Source organism: Barbus barbus (assembly GCF_936440315.1).
Source record: "Barbus barbus genome assembly, chromosome: 45".
Taxonomy (NCBI): Eukaryota; Metazoa; Chordata; class Actinopteri; order Cypriniformes; family Cyprinidae; genus Barbus; species Barbus barbus.
The window spans coordinates 6264933-6280937 of NC_136723.1; the positions used below are offsets into that span (position 1 = coordinate 6264933).

The 16005-nt window shown below is 36.4% G+C and overlaps 1 protein-coding gene across 1 annotated transcript in view; it reads right to left on the minus strand.

Annotated features, from left to right (window-relative positions):
- The window catches only part of LOC306864392 (ceramide glucosyltransferase), a 28583-nt gene extending 13391 nt beyond the window's left edge, over window positions 1–15192 (minus strand). The window contains exons 1-2 of the mRNA XM_079408400.1: window positions 14974–15192; window positions 5767–5908 (exon numbers count right to left, since the gene is read on the minus strand). Of these exons, the coding sequence (XP_079264526.1) occupies window positions 5767–5908; window positions 14974–15071 (240 nt within the window). The 5' untranslated portion in view covers window positions 15072–15192. The remainder of the gene's footprint in view (window positions 1–5766; window positions 5909–14973) is intronic.
- Window positions 15193–16005: the final 813 nt, after the last annotated feature.

Genomic DNA, 16005 nt, shown 5'->3' on the forward strand with positions numbered 1-16005 from the left:
ATGCACATTTAGCATTGTTAGTGGCTTAGTTGAGAGTGTGATTTTGGTAAGTGAACACTGAAGACAGATTTGAAATGTGATAAATCTGAACAGCTCTTAACAGCTGAACATCTGGCCCTCATTACATCCAGATCCAGATCACATTCCACATGTTTTTTTGTGCGTCATTTAACATTCCTGGGAGCCTGGGCTGATCGGCACATTTACTAATATTCAAAATATAATTTCTCTCTCTTAAGCACAGATTCACTTGGCGGTTCATTTGGATCCCACTCACTGCAATACAACCTTTACAACTTGGGCAAAAACTTGAACAAATTGTGTTGTAATGTATGTGTTCATCTGAACAATGCACCCCTATTAGTAGCTGAAAGCATACACAGTCATCATAACCAGCTAAAATATTTAATGAACAGTGCCCTCCAAAAGTATTGCAACAGTAAAGACAAAATTTAATAAACAATAAAATGTGACATTCTGTAGTTTTGTCTCATATTCATCTTTTAATCATATTTGTAAATGTCTTGACTCCACAGCCAACAGAGCAATTTTGTCTTTACTGTTCCAATACTTTTGGAGGGCACTGTATGTGTGTCAATGGTTGATGTCCAAATGACTAAATTAATAAATAAATCTACAGTCTTATTCTGATTCTGAGTGGGCCTAAGGTACAAGAAAATGCTTAAAATGAGAATAAATAGCAAATAATTGTGGAACAGTAATCAATTTCATTTGTTGACTTTTAATTTTTATCCATTTGCAATTATACTGAGAAAACAAAATGGCATTGAAACAATTTTCACTCAGAAATTGATAGTAAATTTAACAAATAAATACAAATGGCAAGTAATATTAAACTTAACATGATTTTTTGAAGCAGATAGACTGAAAGTAATTTCTTCATAAACATACTCCAATCTTTATTTACAACTTTGTGTACCTATGTTCACTACACTGTAAAAAATGATTATTCGATTTATTAATGCAAGCATCCCTGGGAGTCAAACCGATGAAATTGGTGTTGTTAATAAACATAATATTGCAATAACACCCAGCCAACAAAATCTCATATTACAAGCTTCAGCCATAGCCGTTCAAGCACTAAATTATCATTCTCTCTGTACCTTACATGGCAAACTGCACCAAAAATGGAGATTAAATAGACAGATAAACTGAACAAAAAATAATCATTAGAATTCTGTATTGGCAGATGATGGGATTTTAAATTTTTATTTTAGTGAAAAAAGTCATACCTTTGGCTATGAGCCTGTACAGGCAAGACTGAGTGATGGTGACGCTTGACATACATGCTGAAAAAGAGGACCTACTGCCCTAGAGATGCTCATGTGTTCTGACAGATTCAATCTCGTGGACTAAATCTCAAAGTAGGTGTCTTGGCAAATCCGTCATCCACAGAAGTCAAAAATAAATATGCAAATTGTAGTTCCATGGAACGCCTGCAAAACCCAGGAATTAAGTCAGGAATAAACATGTTGTGAAAGAAGAGACTCTTGCTGTTGGCATGTCTGTTGAAAGCAATTCATTATTTTTCATTTATACCCCATGCACTTGAATTTGAGAGCCTTGGAATGATTTAATTGGACATGAAGCAATTTTAATAAAGCTAGAACTGGCTGAAAATTAGACTTCCTCTTGCATATGGCAAAAGCTTTATGCCATCTGCTTAAAAGAGGGAAGCTATTTAATGTCTCTGAAGTGAAATTAAAGATGCATTTACTCTTGTTTTGATCTGATTAGGCCTTAAATTAAAGAACTGGGAAACATTTCCACATAGAAAACTCATCCAATAATGTTGATGCACAATTGGCTTGTGTAGTCAAGAAGAGATATTTCACTTTACAAATAAATTGATATCCTGGAATCTACTTCAATAAATAATAAATAAAAATACAAAAAGCTTAAATTTATAAGGCCAACATCCTACAAGCTGAATTTTAATTGTAAACCTTGATACTGATAATTTTGTCCATGGTACAGCTATACTAAAAATGTAATAAATTAATGTTTAATATTTTTGTATTAATAAATTAGAATTAAAACAATCAAAGCTAAAAATCAATTGTTTAAAAGGAATACAAAATTAATTTGGGCATAGCATTACAATGTACATTGTGAAATATGGATATGACGAATTTTAATCATTAGTTTTCATAAAGATTCACTTTAAGGTTGCGTTAGATTTCCTTCTTTCATCTTCTAAATGGAAAAATAGGGGAAATGAGCATGCGCAAACATCCAACATTGTGCAGTATCAATAAATGTCATCTGATAATTGATATGGTATACCAAAATATAATGCTACCCATTTCTACTTTGGCTAAAATAAGTGAAAAAGTTCCTAAAAGTGTCAAAGCTATATCAAAGCATCTGATTGGTTGTGATTGTGTGGCGTCAGTAGTAGTTTCACGTGCAGTGCCGACAAGGAAATTCCTTGGTTTGGAAACTGGTTAAGATGACGTGATTTAAAAAGGAGATTTTCTAGATCCTAGATTTTCTAGATTCCTTCACAGCAGAGGCTTTATAAAATATCCCTCACTTGAAAATTCACAAAGAAAGCTCCTAAAGAGGGGAACCACTTCTTCAACCCTACAAGGAGCAGCAGCTGGAGGAGGAATCAACATCTGTGCTGCTCAAACAGCTGTGTGACGGAAAATAGAGCAGAATGTCCCATCTGAATGCACCCCATCATCTCCATTCTCACGTCACGCCTCGAATCCCACAGAAAGAGCAGCGGAGGTGTATCCACCTCGATCAACACTAGAGTCTGCACTAAACTTTGATCGGTGGAATGAACTGCAGAAACCTCAACCTTCATTCGCTGGCGAGGTGACTCACTGCGAAAGTCTACAGATTATTGTGTAGATCTCAGGAAACAATGAATCATCACTTTTATTTTCACCTAAAACATAACGCAGAAGTTCATTGACTGAAAAAGTAATGTCTGGATTTATATTTGTGTGTTATTGTGCAGGGGTGTTTTCTTTGAGGCACAATTCTAAAAATGGAAATGAGAGAGCAGAATGAGAAGGGTCATGTGAGTTTTTGCAAACTAGCACAGGCAAGCTAGAGAGTGTTTAGCTGGTTAAGTTAGCTAGTTACATACACTACATGTTAACTGGGATAAAAATTCTGATATATAAATGTTAAAAAGGCCCCAAAACTGACCCAGAAAATGCAAGTGCAAGGATTTATGGTAGTATTTATACTACTGTTTATAAATTTGTACTGCTTAAGATAAAAAAAAAAAAACAATGTCTAGCATTTTTACTGTAATACAATAAAGGTCCAATATGAAAATACATTAAAAACAGACCCAGAAAACAAAGCTGATTAAGTTGCATCATTTGCAATGTACTTTTTAAATACTCAGTAAAGAATTTTTTATTTTCTTTATTTTTAATAATACATAGACAAAATGAATGAGAAAACATTGCCAGAACCAAAGTTTAAAATATTGGACTGCCTTTAGATTAGATTCATACAAACAAAAGCAATGCAAGTCTAATATTATTAGCAATCAACTACAATATAAATCACAAGAGATTGAGGGGACTGGACTTTCTGTTCAGGGTAGGTCCTGGAATTGTATATTATACGCCAGATCAATTTCATTTTTAATTTAGGAGCTCTGACAGATGGCTTCCAACAGCAGAGCACAATTATCCAATGGTAAATGGGTTATTTCACAGAGCAGCTACACCTGGAAAAGCTCCTCATTAGAAAAGCATCAGTGATTTGATCAAAAGCTTTGTGCTAAAGTCACGATGCAAAATAGAAACACAGTAATTATACGGTGGCAGTGCTCAGCAACAAAGATAAGTATGTATTATCAGGGGACGCACCCTGTGTTTCCATCACGTCTACGGTAACCTCTTCATTACCGTTGAACACAGTTGACACCTTCAGCAAATCCTGATGGGTGAACCTCATGAAGAACATATCCAGGTCCTATTTTCCCCCAAAAGGATCATGTGAAACCTAAGACTGGAGTTATGATGCTGAAAATTCAGCTTTGATCAGAGCAATAAATTACATTTTACAATATATTCACATAGCTGTTTTAAATTATAATCATATTTCAAAATGTTTAACATCACACAATTGTACCGACCCTCAACTTTTGAACACTTAAAATTTGTCATATGATGAAAATGTCATTACAGAGATTAAACCTTGTGGGGAAATGATCATGAAATGATGGCAAAATGCTAATCTCCGGCTTTAGTTTATGCAAAATTTAAAGTCTTATTTTTGCATAATTATGGGGTAAACCGTGACCTGGATATGTTTTTTAGGTACCTCATCAATGTATAGTTTTACCTATAGGGTTCTGCAATTAATCGCATGCGATTCTCATGCGCATCTCGTCAGTAAAGCCGGCTCCGTGAAAACAGGTGATGGAGATTTACTGCTAATCAAGGAACCGGCTTTACTGACGAGATACGCATGAGAATCGCATGCGATTAATTGCACAGCCTTAGTTTTACCTTTCAAAATGCTCAGGCCCGAATATTTGGGACGGCTTCGGATACATACATTTGCCAGGAAAATTTGAACATCTATTCAAATAGCCGATAAGACTCTCCAGTCAGTGCCTTAAGAATGTCCTATCGGAATATCCTGTAAACCGAGAACATAAACTTTATTTACATAAAAGCAAAGCAGCGGTACTTCTGGGAATTTCTGTTTCATCTTTGTATCATCATCTATGTTGGTGGCCTGCTATAATTCAGCCTCTGTTTTTTAAAACATTCCAGCAACGCTGTCTGCCTCTAGCCACAAGCAAAAAAGAACTGCAGAGAACATAAACCGAGCCGCACATGACATATAAATGACAGCAATGCGGGCAAACAGCAGCAGTGTGTAACAGATAAATGCCATCTCGCCTACCCAAGGATTATAGCACCTCCATCAACAGGGTGCAGGCAATGACCCGCCAACACCAGGTGGGCTAACCACATTTCTTTCCACGAACATTATGAGAATTTAAACACATGACCACTTAGATGCGACAAATGAAGTCACAAATTTACCACATATGCACACGCACTGTTGCAAAAGTTGTGAATTGGAGCACAGCATTTCACCACATAGATGAAATATTTGCAACCTAAAAAGTAGGGAAGTGCCTTTTAGTCCGGTTTATGAAAGAAATTTGATCTAATTCAACAGTATGTTTAGTCTTCAGGCTTTCTCTTAAGAAACAGAAAGCCATTGCGACGGTCCTTAAAAGGTCAAAATGCCACACAAACCTGGTGAAAGAACACATCAGTGGTTTTGACAGGATGTGTGAAAGAACAAATGTGAATTTGGTAAATGCTAAAAAACAGAAATGGTATAAAAATGAGCAATAACGTACAATATCATCCAGCTAAATTAAAAGAGTGGTCACGAAAATCACATGTTTTGACACAAAGCCAACTGAAGTATGAGACTTAATGACAATATTTAACCTATAATTGTCTATTGTTTTAAAAAAGCTATTAAATTTTAAATCTACACTTTAATTTGTCTACCCGTTTGATTGCATGGAAGATAATAGCACACCTCTCCTCAAGCCGCACAATTTTACGCATCATTTCTGCCCATAGCAAATACAGGTCTGGATGAGTTACACCCTGAAGTTTTGTACTTAAGGGTTTTTCAAACACATAATAGCAAATGCATATAATAATAACTTGACTGTCAGCAACTTGAAACAGCAGCGCGGGCAACAGCTAGGTCAAAGAGTTTAGAGGATGGTACCTTGGGATAGTCAAGCTCAAAAAACGTCTCCAGATTGTTTATGAGATTGGGGTCCACACCCTTGAGGGGCTTCAGCAACGATACACCAGCCAGTTTGCTGTACGGCACCTTTTCAGTGGTCTTCTTGTTGAGATGCAGACGGCTGGAAAGAGAGAGAAGGAATGTTGTTAGATGACATTATGCATTTCAATGTTGGGGGTAACAGTAACAGATTACAAATTACGCAAGTTACATAATCAGATTACTTTTTTCAAGTAACTAGCAATGTAACAGATTACATTGTAATTTACAAGTAACTTTATAAACAAGTAATGCAAGTTACTTTGTTTTCCCATTTATTGACCAGCACTAATTGACTGTTAAATAACACAAATATCCTATTTTATTAATCAGTAGTTACTGCAAGTAGTTACTTTTTTAGAGAGTTATGCAATATTATAATGCATTACTTTCATAAAAGCATTTCAAAAATCTATCAGGTGTCCACAGGGTAAAACTTTGAGTGTATATTCATGCAAGCAGGATATTACGCTGCTTGCTTTGTGCAGGATGGCGATTTTTTTGAGATCCTTGTGAAGCTAAAATATGGCCTATTTTAGCGGTAGCAAATACTTCTAATTAAAAAAAATAAAAAATCCTGTTCGATTATGATCATAATTCATCTTTGAAATAATTTACAGAGAGAAACACTGTGATGCAGTTAAAAAACATTAAAGTGACATACACTACAACCGGAACCAGGTCTATGTTGCACACTAGGTGTTGTCATGGTACCAAAATTTCAGTATTCGGTACGATACCATTGAAAATCCACGGTTCTCGGTACCAATGCAAAACACACAAAATAAAATAAAATGTACAAAAATCAATGCCATTCTTTATACTTATTTAAAATTGTGTTTCAAGTTTTTCCACAAGTAATAAAAGTATGAAAAAACAGTAAACAAGTTTCACCCAAATTGAATTTGTCTTTTAATTAATGAATTTTTTTTTGGTAAATAAAGAAAATTTACTATTCAAATTAAAATACGGAAGAAATATTGTGTGATTATTTCTTTAAATCTCTTTTTTCAACAGTAGTAATAGTATCACATGCGTTGTACTAAATAATAGTAATATATTTCTGGCACAATGTCTTTAAGATAAACTTTTATTTTGACAGGTTGCCGTGAATACTTTCACATTTCTGTGTGTAGCTATATGATATGACACTAGTTTTACTCGAATGAAACGGTAAAATGCTCATAAAGTGACTCTCATATCAGTTTTGGAGATATTGTTCATGTATTTATGTCCTCTGTGATACGACAGATGATGAAATCACCGCGAGCGTCAGGCGCGCTTCAGTGTATGTAGTAAACCAGGGGTGCCCAGCCCTGTTCCTGGAGATCTACTGTACCTTCCTGCAGAGTTCAGCTCCAACCCTGATCAAACACAACTGAACCAACTAATTAGGATCTGAAGGAGCAATTGAGAATTAAAGACAGGTGTGTTTGATCAGGGTTGGAACTGAACTCTGCAGGAAGGTACAGTAGATCTCCAGGAACAGGGTTGGGCACCACTGAAGTAAATAAAACCGCACGTCTCTGCCATTCATTCATTCATTCATTCATTCACACAGAGACTCGCAGAACATGCAGGATTCATATTCACTTTTGCGGCTTAATATTTACAGATACTAGTCCATGGCGCAATTTGATTAAAGTGTAATGACCTACTTTTGATTAATTCATCCAAACTTTGACAAATTCCGTGACATTCCGTGCTAAACTGTAAATTCCGTTTTTATAAGATTTCGTCCGCATTTTCTGCATCGTGGAAATCATAGGGCCATACGGGTCAAGAACCTGGTTAGGATACCACTGGTACTTAAAAAACCTGGTACCGTGACGTTTTAATTTTTTTAGTACCGACTTGACAACACTATTGCACACATTGAGTCAAATCCTGCTTACTCTATTTGCAAGCAACCTGCAGTAACCAAATGAAGGCTGCAGCACATAAGCATGCAGTGGGACGGTGTATTATTTCAAACAGTGATCAACTGTTTGCAGTTTGACTGGCAGCTGGCAGGTCACCTATATACCGCAACAAGGCAGGTGATCCAACTGGTTTAGCTTCCCAAGTTAAATGCAGTTTCAAGTATTAAAGATTTTTGTCAGTTTCACACACTTGTCATACTTTGATTAAAGAAGGAAGTCTCACAGTGCTCAAAGTCTATAGGGCCAAGTGGCTTGCTTTTATTACATTTATTGTTTCATATAATTCCACTGAACTCAGATATTTTGTTACGGGAAGCTCTTTGGCTCAGTTTCAGGAAATAAATCAAAGAACATTCCTGGATGTCACAAAACTCTTTAAAAACTCTTATACTAAAACTATTTCTGAGAACTGTTCGCGTTCATGTCTTGTTTTGATGGCACAATGCTCAGGTAATTCAGAGTTCAATGTTTATAGAGGCATTTTAAAATTGGAGCAGTTTGATCAGTCTGTTCCTGTCTGAAGGGTCTGGAGTCTTTCCTGACACACTTTCCAGCAGCACTCTACAGAACAAGCGCAGAAGCTTCCAAGACAGCAATAGCCATTAAAAGCTGGAAGAAAGATTTAGCTGTCTGAGCATGTTTGATTCTGAGAGATAAGTTTGTCTATCTTGACTGCCAAAACATCACTGTTGCCACTTTCTTGTGAGCGTCAAACAACATTTCAAGCTCCATCTAATGCAAAGACTGAGCGTTAAGAAAGACGAAAAAATGAGAGTTAAACTAAATTGTCATTTCTATTAGTAGCCAGGCTGATTAAACTGCAGATATTTAAAAATATCAGCATCAACCGATTACTGTGCCTGACTAACTGATTAAAAGAAGTGTACATCACAGTTGTCTCAAAACATTTTAGACTACAAGCATAAAGTTGTATTATACGTGTAAATTAAAGAGACTGATAATCGGTTTAACCGATATTTGTTAAAGTTAATCAATTTTCTTCTTAATCGGTTCATATGTTTGTAGGATTAATTGGCATCCGCTTTTTGGTAAAGTAACTTACTTGATGTATTGTTTGCATACATTATTGAACCTAACAAATAGCAATCATTTTTCTCAAGTGAGAAATGTATAGCGTTCTTAACTTTATTTTGCTTTTTCACTATCCCCGACGGATAACAATTCATTTATTTTCAACAAAGAGAAGTACAGGAGCTGTGTGAATTTATGATCATATGCAAATGTGGAATTTTCTGATCCATTTTCCGCTTTGGTGCATTAAAATACATGAAAATTTGCTACTAGACTGCATGTGACCGCATGACGAAGGCATTTTTAAACAATTTATTTTGTAAAATGAACAGTTATGATTAATTATTGTATAATTATTGCACAATTATTCATGGTATTTTGCCCTGAAAACCTATGCTTTATTTAAAATGTATTGACAGTCATTTGTTTTGTGTGGATATACAGTCATTCTTAATTCATTTTAACATGGTGAATAAGAGCATGGTAATTTACCACCAATTTTTTTTTATTTACCATGCGACTGCCAACAATCTGTAACAATCATATGTAAACGTAAATAGTAGAAACATGGTTTAAGTGTTACAGTAACAATTTTACAGAAATATAAGGGCAATATTATCATTTGTATTTTTTTAATCATAATTACTTTTATAATTAATTATTGGTGCTTTTGAATTTCTATTATTATTATTTTCATAATGTTTTTTATATTCTATTACATTATTGTTTTTTATTGTTATATTTTAAAGATACATGAAAAAAAAAAAACATTTGTTCTGCATACAGGTTACCAAACCCTTAAACAACAATCAGTATCGATCATGTACACACACGCATTACATTAGCCACCTTACCTAAATGTTCATTACCCACATTGCCTGATCACACCCACCCTCTTCTCTCTGTAATTTTCATCTTTTTACCATCAATAAGGCAAAAACTGACAAGCCCTTTTGATGACATACAAAATGACATGTAATATATGTTGGTAAAGGAAAGGCCTCTCATTTACACGTGTGTAATGTTTACTTAGCTCTGCACATGAGTCAGTGAGGGAATTTCTGAAAGCTCTGGGAGCAGCTCTTCATCAGTTCATGTGAGAGCCGCTCCTGCTGGAGGTGTCCGGCTCGCTCACGCTCTATTAAATATGGGGGGCAACACGGCCTCATCTTGCCGCCTCACACCATTAGCGCAATGGGAAGCAACGCCATTACCCAGTGCTCAAAACTTCCACTAAAGACCAAATTCCTAAAATAGCAAAGACTAAATTTTAATGAACCATTGGAAATTAATTTCCCTTTGATTACTCATGGTACACGGACACCCCAAGGCGGAAACACAACTTTAAAAACAAAGCATTATTTCCAAGATACAAAAATTAGATTTGTATGTGGGAGGCACGTAATAAATGTCATATGCTAGTCCTCAGTATGCATCTGTTATACTTCTTCAGTTTGGTTTAATATTAGTGTTTGCAAAGTCATATAACCATTACTATAGCGCATACGCACATTTGAACAAATCTAAGTATTAGGTAAATAAGTATATGGACCTACATTGTTTGTTCTACAGATATGAAGGATACTTTCAAACTCATGCTGCTTGAGGAGAGTCAGGGCTCTCAGTAAAGATCACCTGATGATCTTGCATCACTGTATGAAACTATGAAATGTCTTTATGCCACAACATTTATATGTACATTTCATGACATTATAGCTGTACAAGTCTTGATAAATGTCGTGAAGAAAGAAAATTTGCATGTTTAATATAAAAAGCATTTTTATATACATAAAATAAATTTGAAAAAATGTGTGATTTTTTTTTGTGGCCATGTTAATGAAAATGCTGCAATACTGGCAAGAACAAATCTAAACTAGAAGCAGGAAAAAAAATCTTATCAAGACGATTTTACCTACTATTTTTATAGTGAACGATACAATGACAAAACAAATTCCACATATTTAAGGTGCAGGCATATTTCCTGTGTTTTGACTAGTTTTTGTGGACAAAATCCAGTTATTTTAATACAAGTCAACAATAATAGTGTAATTTGCCAATTTTGTAAAGGATTTGTCTGTGCTTCATACATCACAACAGACAATGGACTTTTTGCCTGCGAAACGTTCTCTAATGAGGCCGTACCTCTACTTCAAAAAAGACTAGTATCTGGCTGTTGTGAAGCAATAAGTGAAAATCAGGTTAAAAAACTTTGGTAAAACACTCTGAACTGCCAGTAATTTCCCTTTGTGGCAATCCCACATGAAGCCATGAAGACATGCGCAACTTCCCAACTTTATGCAAAGAGGAAAGGATTACATAATGAAATTTTACTAAACAGATCCTATCGCACTGCGTCAAACAACAACATACCACAGGAGCAATATCAGAGCTGAGGAACCAGGAAGCACGGCGGGCGAGGTTGCCACTGGACTGGCTTCACACCATCCCCACACCTGACTACTGAAACTAGGTGTACTCGAGACTCTAAGAAATTCTGTTATATCATCGAACCTGTATTTCTTCATCTTAACGTCTCTCCAACGCTGCCATTGAAGAATTACCCAACCAGATAAACAAAGTAAAAAAAAACTTCATATAAAAGACTTTAATTGGGTCCCCGGTGCTTCTACCAACCCAGAAATAGTGGGAAAGTACAACCCAGTTAATTAAAATCACTTGGATTTATTGATTTATTTACTGTATATTACGCTGCTGCCACACAGATATAATATAAACAATGCCATTTCTTTCCCAGCTGTTTATGTTCACAGACATAACTGACTGTTTTTGGAACTCATGTGCATTTAACAAACTTGTGTATATTTTGACGGTTTAAGCGCAATAAGACATGAAAGAGAGCTTAGTTTAGTACTCACATGTCATGTGACGGCCGCATTCTGTGTACATGCTTCGGATGTGTGTGCTCAGAAAACCGTATATTAAAAGTTTAAAACGCATGATTTTAGCACGATAGACATGATAATCAAAACCAAACATGTTTTTAAGCAGACTATCTTAGGTACTAGTGTTGTCAGAAGCACTGACCACAGATGCTTTTCCACTATCGGGCCGAACGGTTCTAAGAACTGTCAGGTACGGTTCCAGTTGTATTTCCACGTGAGCATGGTACGGCACGGCACGGCACATTACAAACCGTTCTCGGCCCGGAAGTAGAGTGCGTGTGCGAGATGTCGCCACTCTGTTGCCTGGCTACCAGTTTCTCCATAGCTGGCTAAGCGTAAGCGTGCTTTTTGATCAAACAGCCAAGTAAACAGCTACGCTACGTTCAATATAAAAAAGAAAAAAATGTCAGAGGCAGTCAAATATCTGATCATTGTCCATATCGCTGTTTACATTACACTTATGTTACCAAGGCAACAACTGAGCATTTAGATTAACTTCTAACAGGCTCCGTTATCAGCACCACAGTGGAAAATGAAACCGTCTCCGTACTGACTGGCCCAGATCGGCACGGAATGGAAGGGTTAAGCAAAGAGAACAGTTCGGCCCGATAGTGGAAAAGCAGCTCACGACACCATGTACTATGATTTTAAAAACATCTATTTCCCGCTAACATTTGAACGCTGTTGAGCGGATTCTTAAACACCGCTGATTGGCCATAGTGTTCACTCGCTTAACAGACATGACTGTGATTGGCTACAATAATCATCATTTCATGCTCTTCACCGAGCAGCTTACATAGAAGCACACAGGAGCGTTTGAAAGCTGTGTTTATCAGTGGATCGGCGCTAGGGCTGTGCAAATAATCGAATGCGATGATCATGCGCATCTTGTCAGAAAAGCCGGTTCTGTGATTAGTAGAAAATCTCCATCACGTGCTTTCAGGTGGAGCGGCATTTACTATACAGAGCTGTAGATCAATATCAGTTTTCAGAATACTTTTCGAATGATGATCGCATTGGATTGTTTGCACAGCCCTGATCAGCGCTCAAATGTTAGTGGGAAATGGACGTTTTTAAAGTTACAATACCGACTGGTATCACAGTCAGTTCTTTTGACTATACTATTAGGTACGAGCTGTAAAGGCACAATGTGTTTCTGCTCCACTCAAAATAGGCATTTTAAAAATTATATAGGCCTAATAAATGATCTGTGGGGTATGTTGAGCTGAAACTTCCAAGACGCATTCTGGGGACAATTGAGACTTATATTACATTTTGTAAAAAAGGGGCATTATATGTCTCCTTTAAAATACCTTTGACTCTAAACATATGAAGGAAAATACTAATAACAGATTATTGTCCACTCACAAAAAGACAGGCACGAGGGGCAACATTACGCCACTCAAGTGAACTACTATCTGTTACAAAGAAAGCAGTTGACCTCAGAGTACAACCTGATCATGAAATTTGGCGCTTTCCTGTTTCACAATAGATCGATGTGAATGACCTCATGAATGACTCACGGTGGTGGACAGCACCAGTAGCATGATCAGCCATGTGGTCAAAGCCAGACCATAATGAAGCATAAGAAATAACTGACACCAAAAAAAAAAAAAAAAAAAAAAAAAAAAAAAAACTCGTCATGGTCATCTTTTCAGAACAGAATCTATATAAAGCGTGGATTTTCAGTCACATTTCTGCAACGGCTCTTCATTACCACATGCTCATTTATGAGTGCATGATGACTTAAAAACTTGCTAGGATGGTTGGGGTTCTAAGAACCGAAAATAGATCTTAAAACTCGGAGCTTGTTCAAAGGGGAAAATGAATGGCAACACAAAAGCTCGTGTGCATAGGGGAAATTAAAATATTACAGTATGTCATAAGTATACGGTAACGCATGATAATGCGTATACAATGGGAGCTTGGCGTCTCGAGACTCGTTTGAATGAATCGCATGACCCGCAGCAACCTTCTCCCGAACCCTGGCCATTTTTGCATTAGCGGGTGAATACATACACACCATTTGGGAGTTTGCAAATGCCTAAAAACAATCCTGGAAGACGGACACGAACAATAAGAGCCTGTAAAATCAGCCTGACTCAGATCAGAAGTCTGGCTCCAGAACGCTGTGTGTATTCAGTAGTAGAATCAGAGCGTGATAGAAACCAAGACAACTCACATGACACATTGTTGCAGGTGGAGGAAACTCCCGACCCACAGTTCCCTAGTTAACAAAGTTCAGCTCATTATAGCCTGAGTATCATACGATATACACTACCAGTCAGGAGATAATACACACGTGACTGAATTTATCATATATATACACACACACACATTATATACATACACATACATTATATATACACACACACACACACATTATATACATACATATATACACACACACATTATATACATATACATACATTATATATATAAGTTACATACATACATATATATACACACACGTGTATGTATGCATGTATGTATAATATATATATATATATATATATATCCTGATTACTGAAAGATGCTAAAAATGCCAACCTAACAGAATAGGTACGACACTAGGTAATATATTAGATATGATAACTGTTACCAGGATAGATTGGAGATGTTATAAATAATGAACAACATTGGTTAACTTCGTTGAAAACTGTAGGTTTTATCAATGGTAAACAAACGTGTTGGTGAACGGCAGGCTTTGTAAACATGACTTACCCAAACAAAACCATTATAATATATAAACATATTCCATTTAAACCCTGAAAACCGGTTGCTGGAGAAGCTAATTGAAGTAGATTTAACTCCCACCACAGACAATTAATAAAAGCCCCTGAGAAATGAACCCCCCGAGTGATTAAAAACCCATTAGACTTCGTAAAGTAACGAATAAAATAACACGAACAGTGCGCAGTAAGTTAGCCATGCTAACTATCATCGCTAGCGATAAGAAACGAGATTAATAGACTAGCGGGAAGCTAATGATTGACATATTATTAATATGAATGTATCCCGCGCCAGCTGTGCTAGCAAAATGAACATTTTGATAGATATAAATATGTTTTCACGCGATAAATTAGCAGTTAATCCGCGACGAGCCGAAGAGGAAACCCCTGTTAGCCAGACACCCATCTGCACTGAACGCAGCGACGCGACGCGACACACAACAACGCTCCCGTTACAATCAACGAATCTGTCTACGCTGCAAGCCCGCGATCAGCGTCGCTAAAAATAAAGGAAGCGTTTGATGGTCTCTCTCTAATCAATGATCCGCATTCACTTACACGTAGATGATGGACACGAGGTGCATGAGCCAGAGCACGATGAACAAGAGAAAGCCGAAGATGGAGAAGCCTTGCAGGGCTAGATCGAGCAGGGCCATGGCTGTCCTGTGTCCGGATGCGCTGACACCTCAGTGTTCGGCCCTAATGCTGGAGCTCTCTCTCTCTCTCACACACACACACATACACACATACACACACTCTCAAATGACTGCGCTGAGCAGGCGGGTCTGCGGGAATCAGCGCATAGCAGAAGTGATGACGCGTTCATGGGTGGGGCTGCGGTCGAGGTGGGTGGAGTCTGCGCCAAATTAACAACAGCATTTATTTTATTTTATTTTATTTTATTTTATTTTAAGGCAAGACAGTACATCCCACAAAAAGTCTAGATTTAGATGGATTTTCATAACTTGTCCTATTGTGTGTGTGTGTGTATAAAAGTTTGTTTAATTTTTAGTTATTTTAGTATTCCAATAATACCAAGAATGCTACATAAATAATTTATATACTTTATTACTAATAATTGATATACTTTATTATTATTTTAATTGTTTTAAGTTTGGTTTCCTGTTTACAATATTTTCTGGAGTGATGAAAGAGGTGTTCTAAATCCCTCTGTAAAACTCCGAAATCTTAAATGAAACAAGAATTGTGAACCTGGCTTTGTCCAATGTTCAGATTTCTGTTCTGGACATTAAAGCTAAATACTGTATAATTAGATAATGCCTTATTTGCATATTTTGTTATATATCATGTTCAGAAAACGTGTAAAAAATAGTTGCAATACGTAATGTAATCAACTGAGTAATATCTGAAGTTTTGCTATTTTATTTTATTATTTATTTATTTATTTTAAATAAGAGCTGTTTTGTTACATTTTTGAATTTAAAGTTTTTATTATGAGACTGAGGCACTTTCATGCAATACAGCAGAAATTAAATGTGCTGATGTGATTTTGTTTTCTTTTTTAATAATAATAACGCACATTAAATCACCATATACTCTGTCAGCTTAAACGTGTCAGAGGAGCGACTA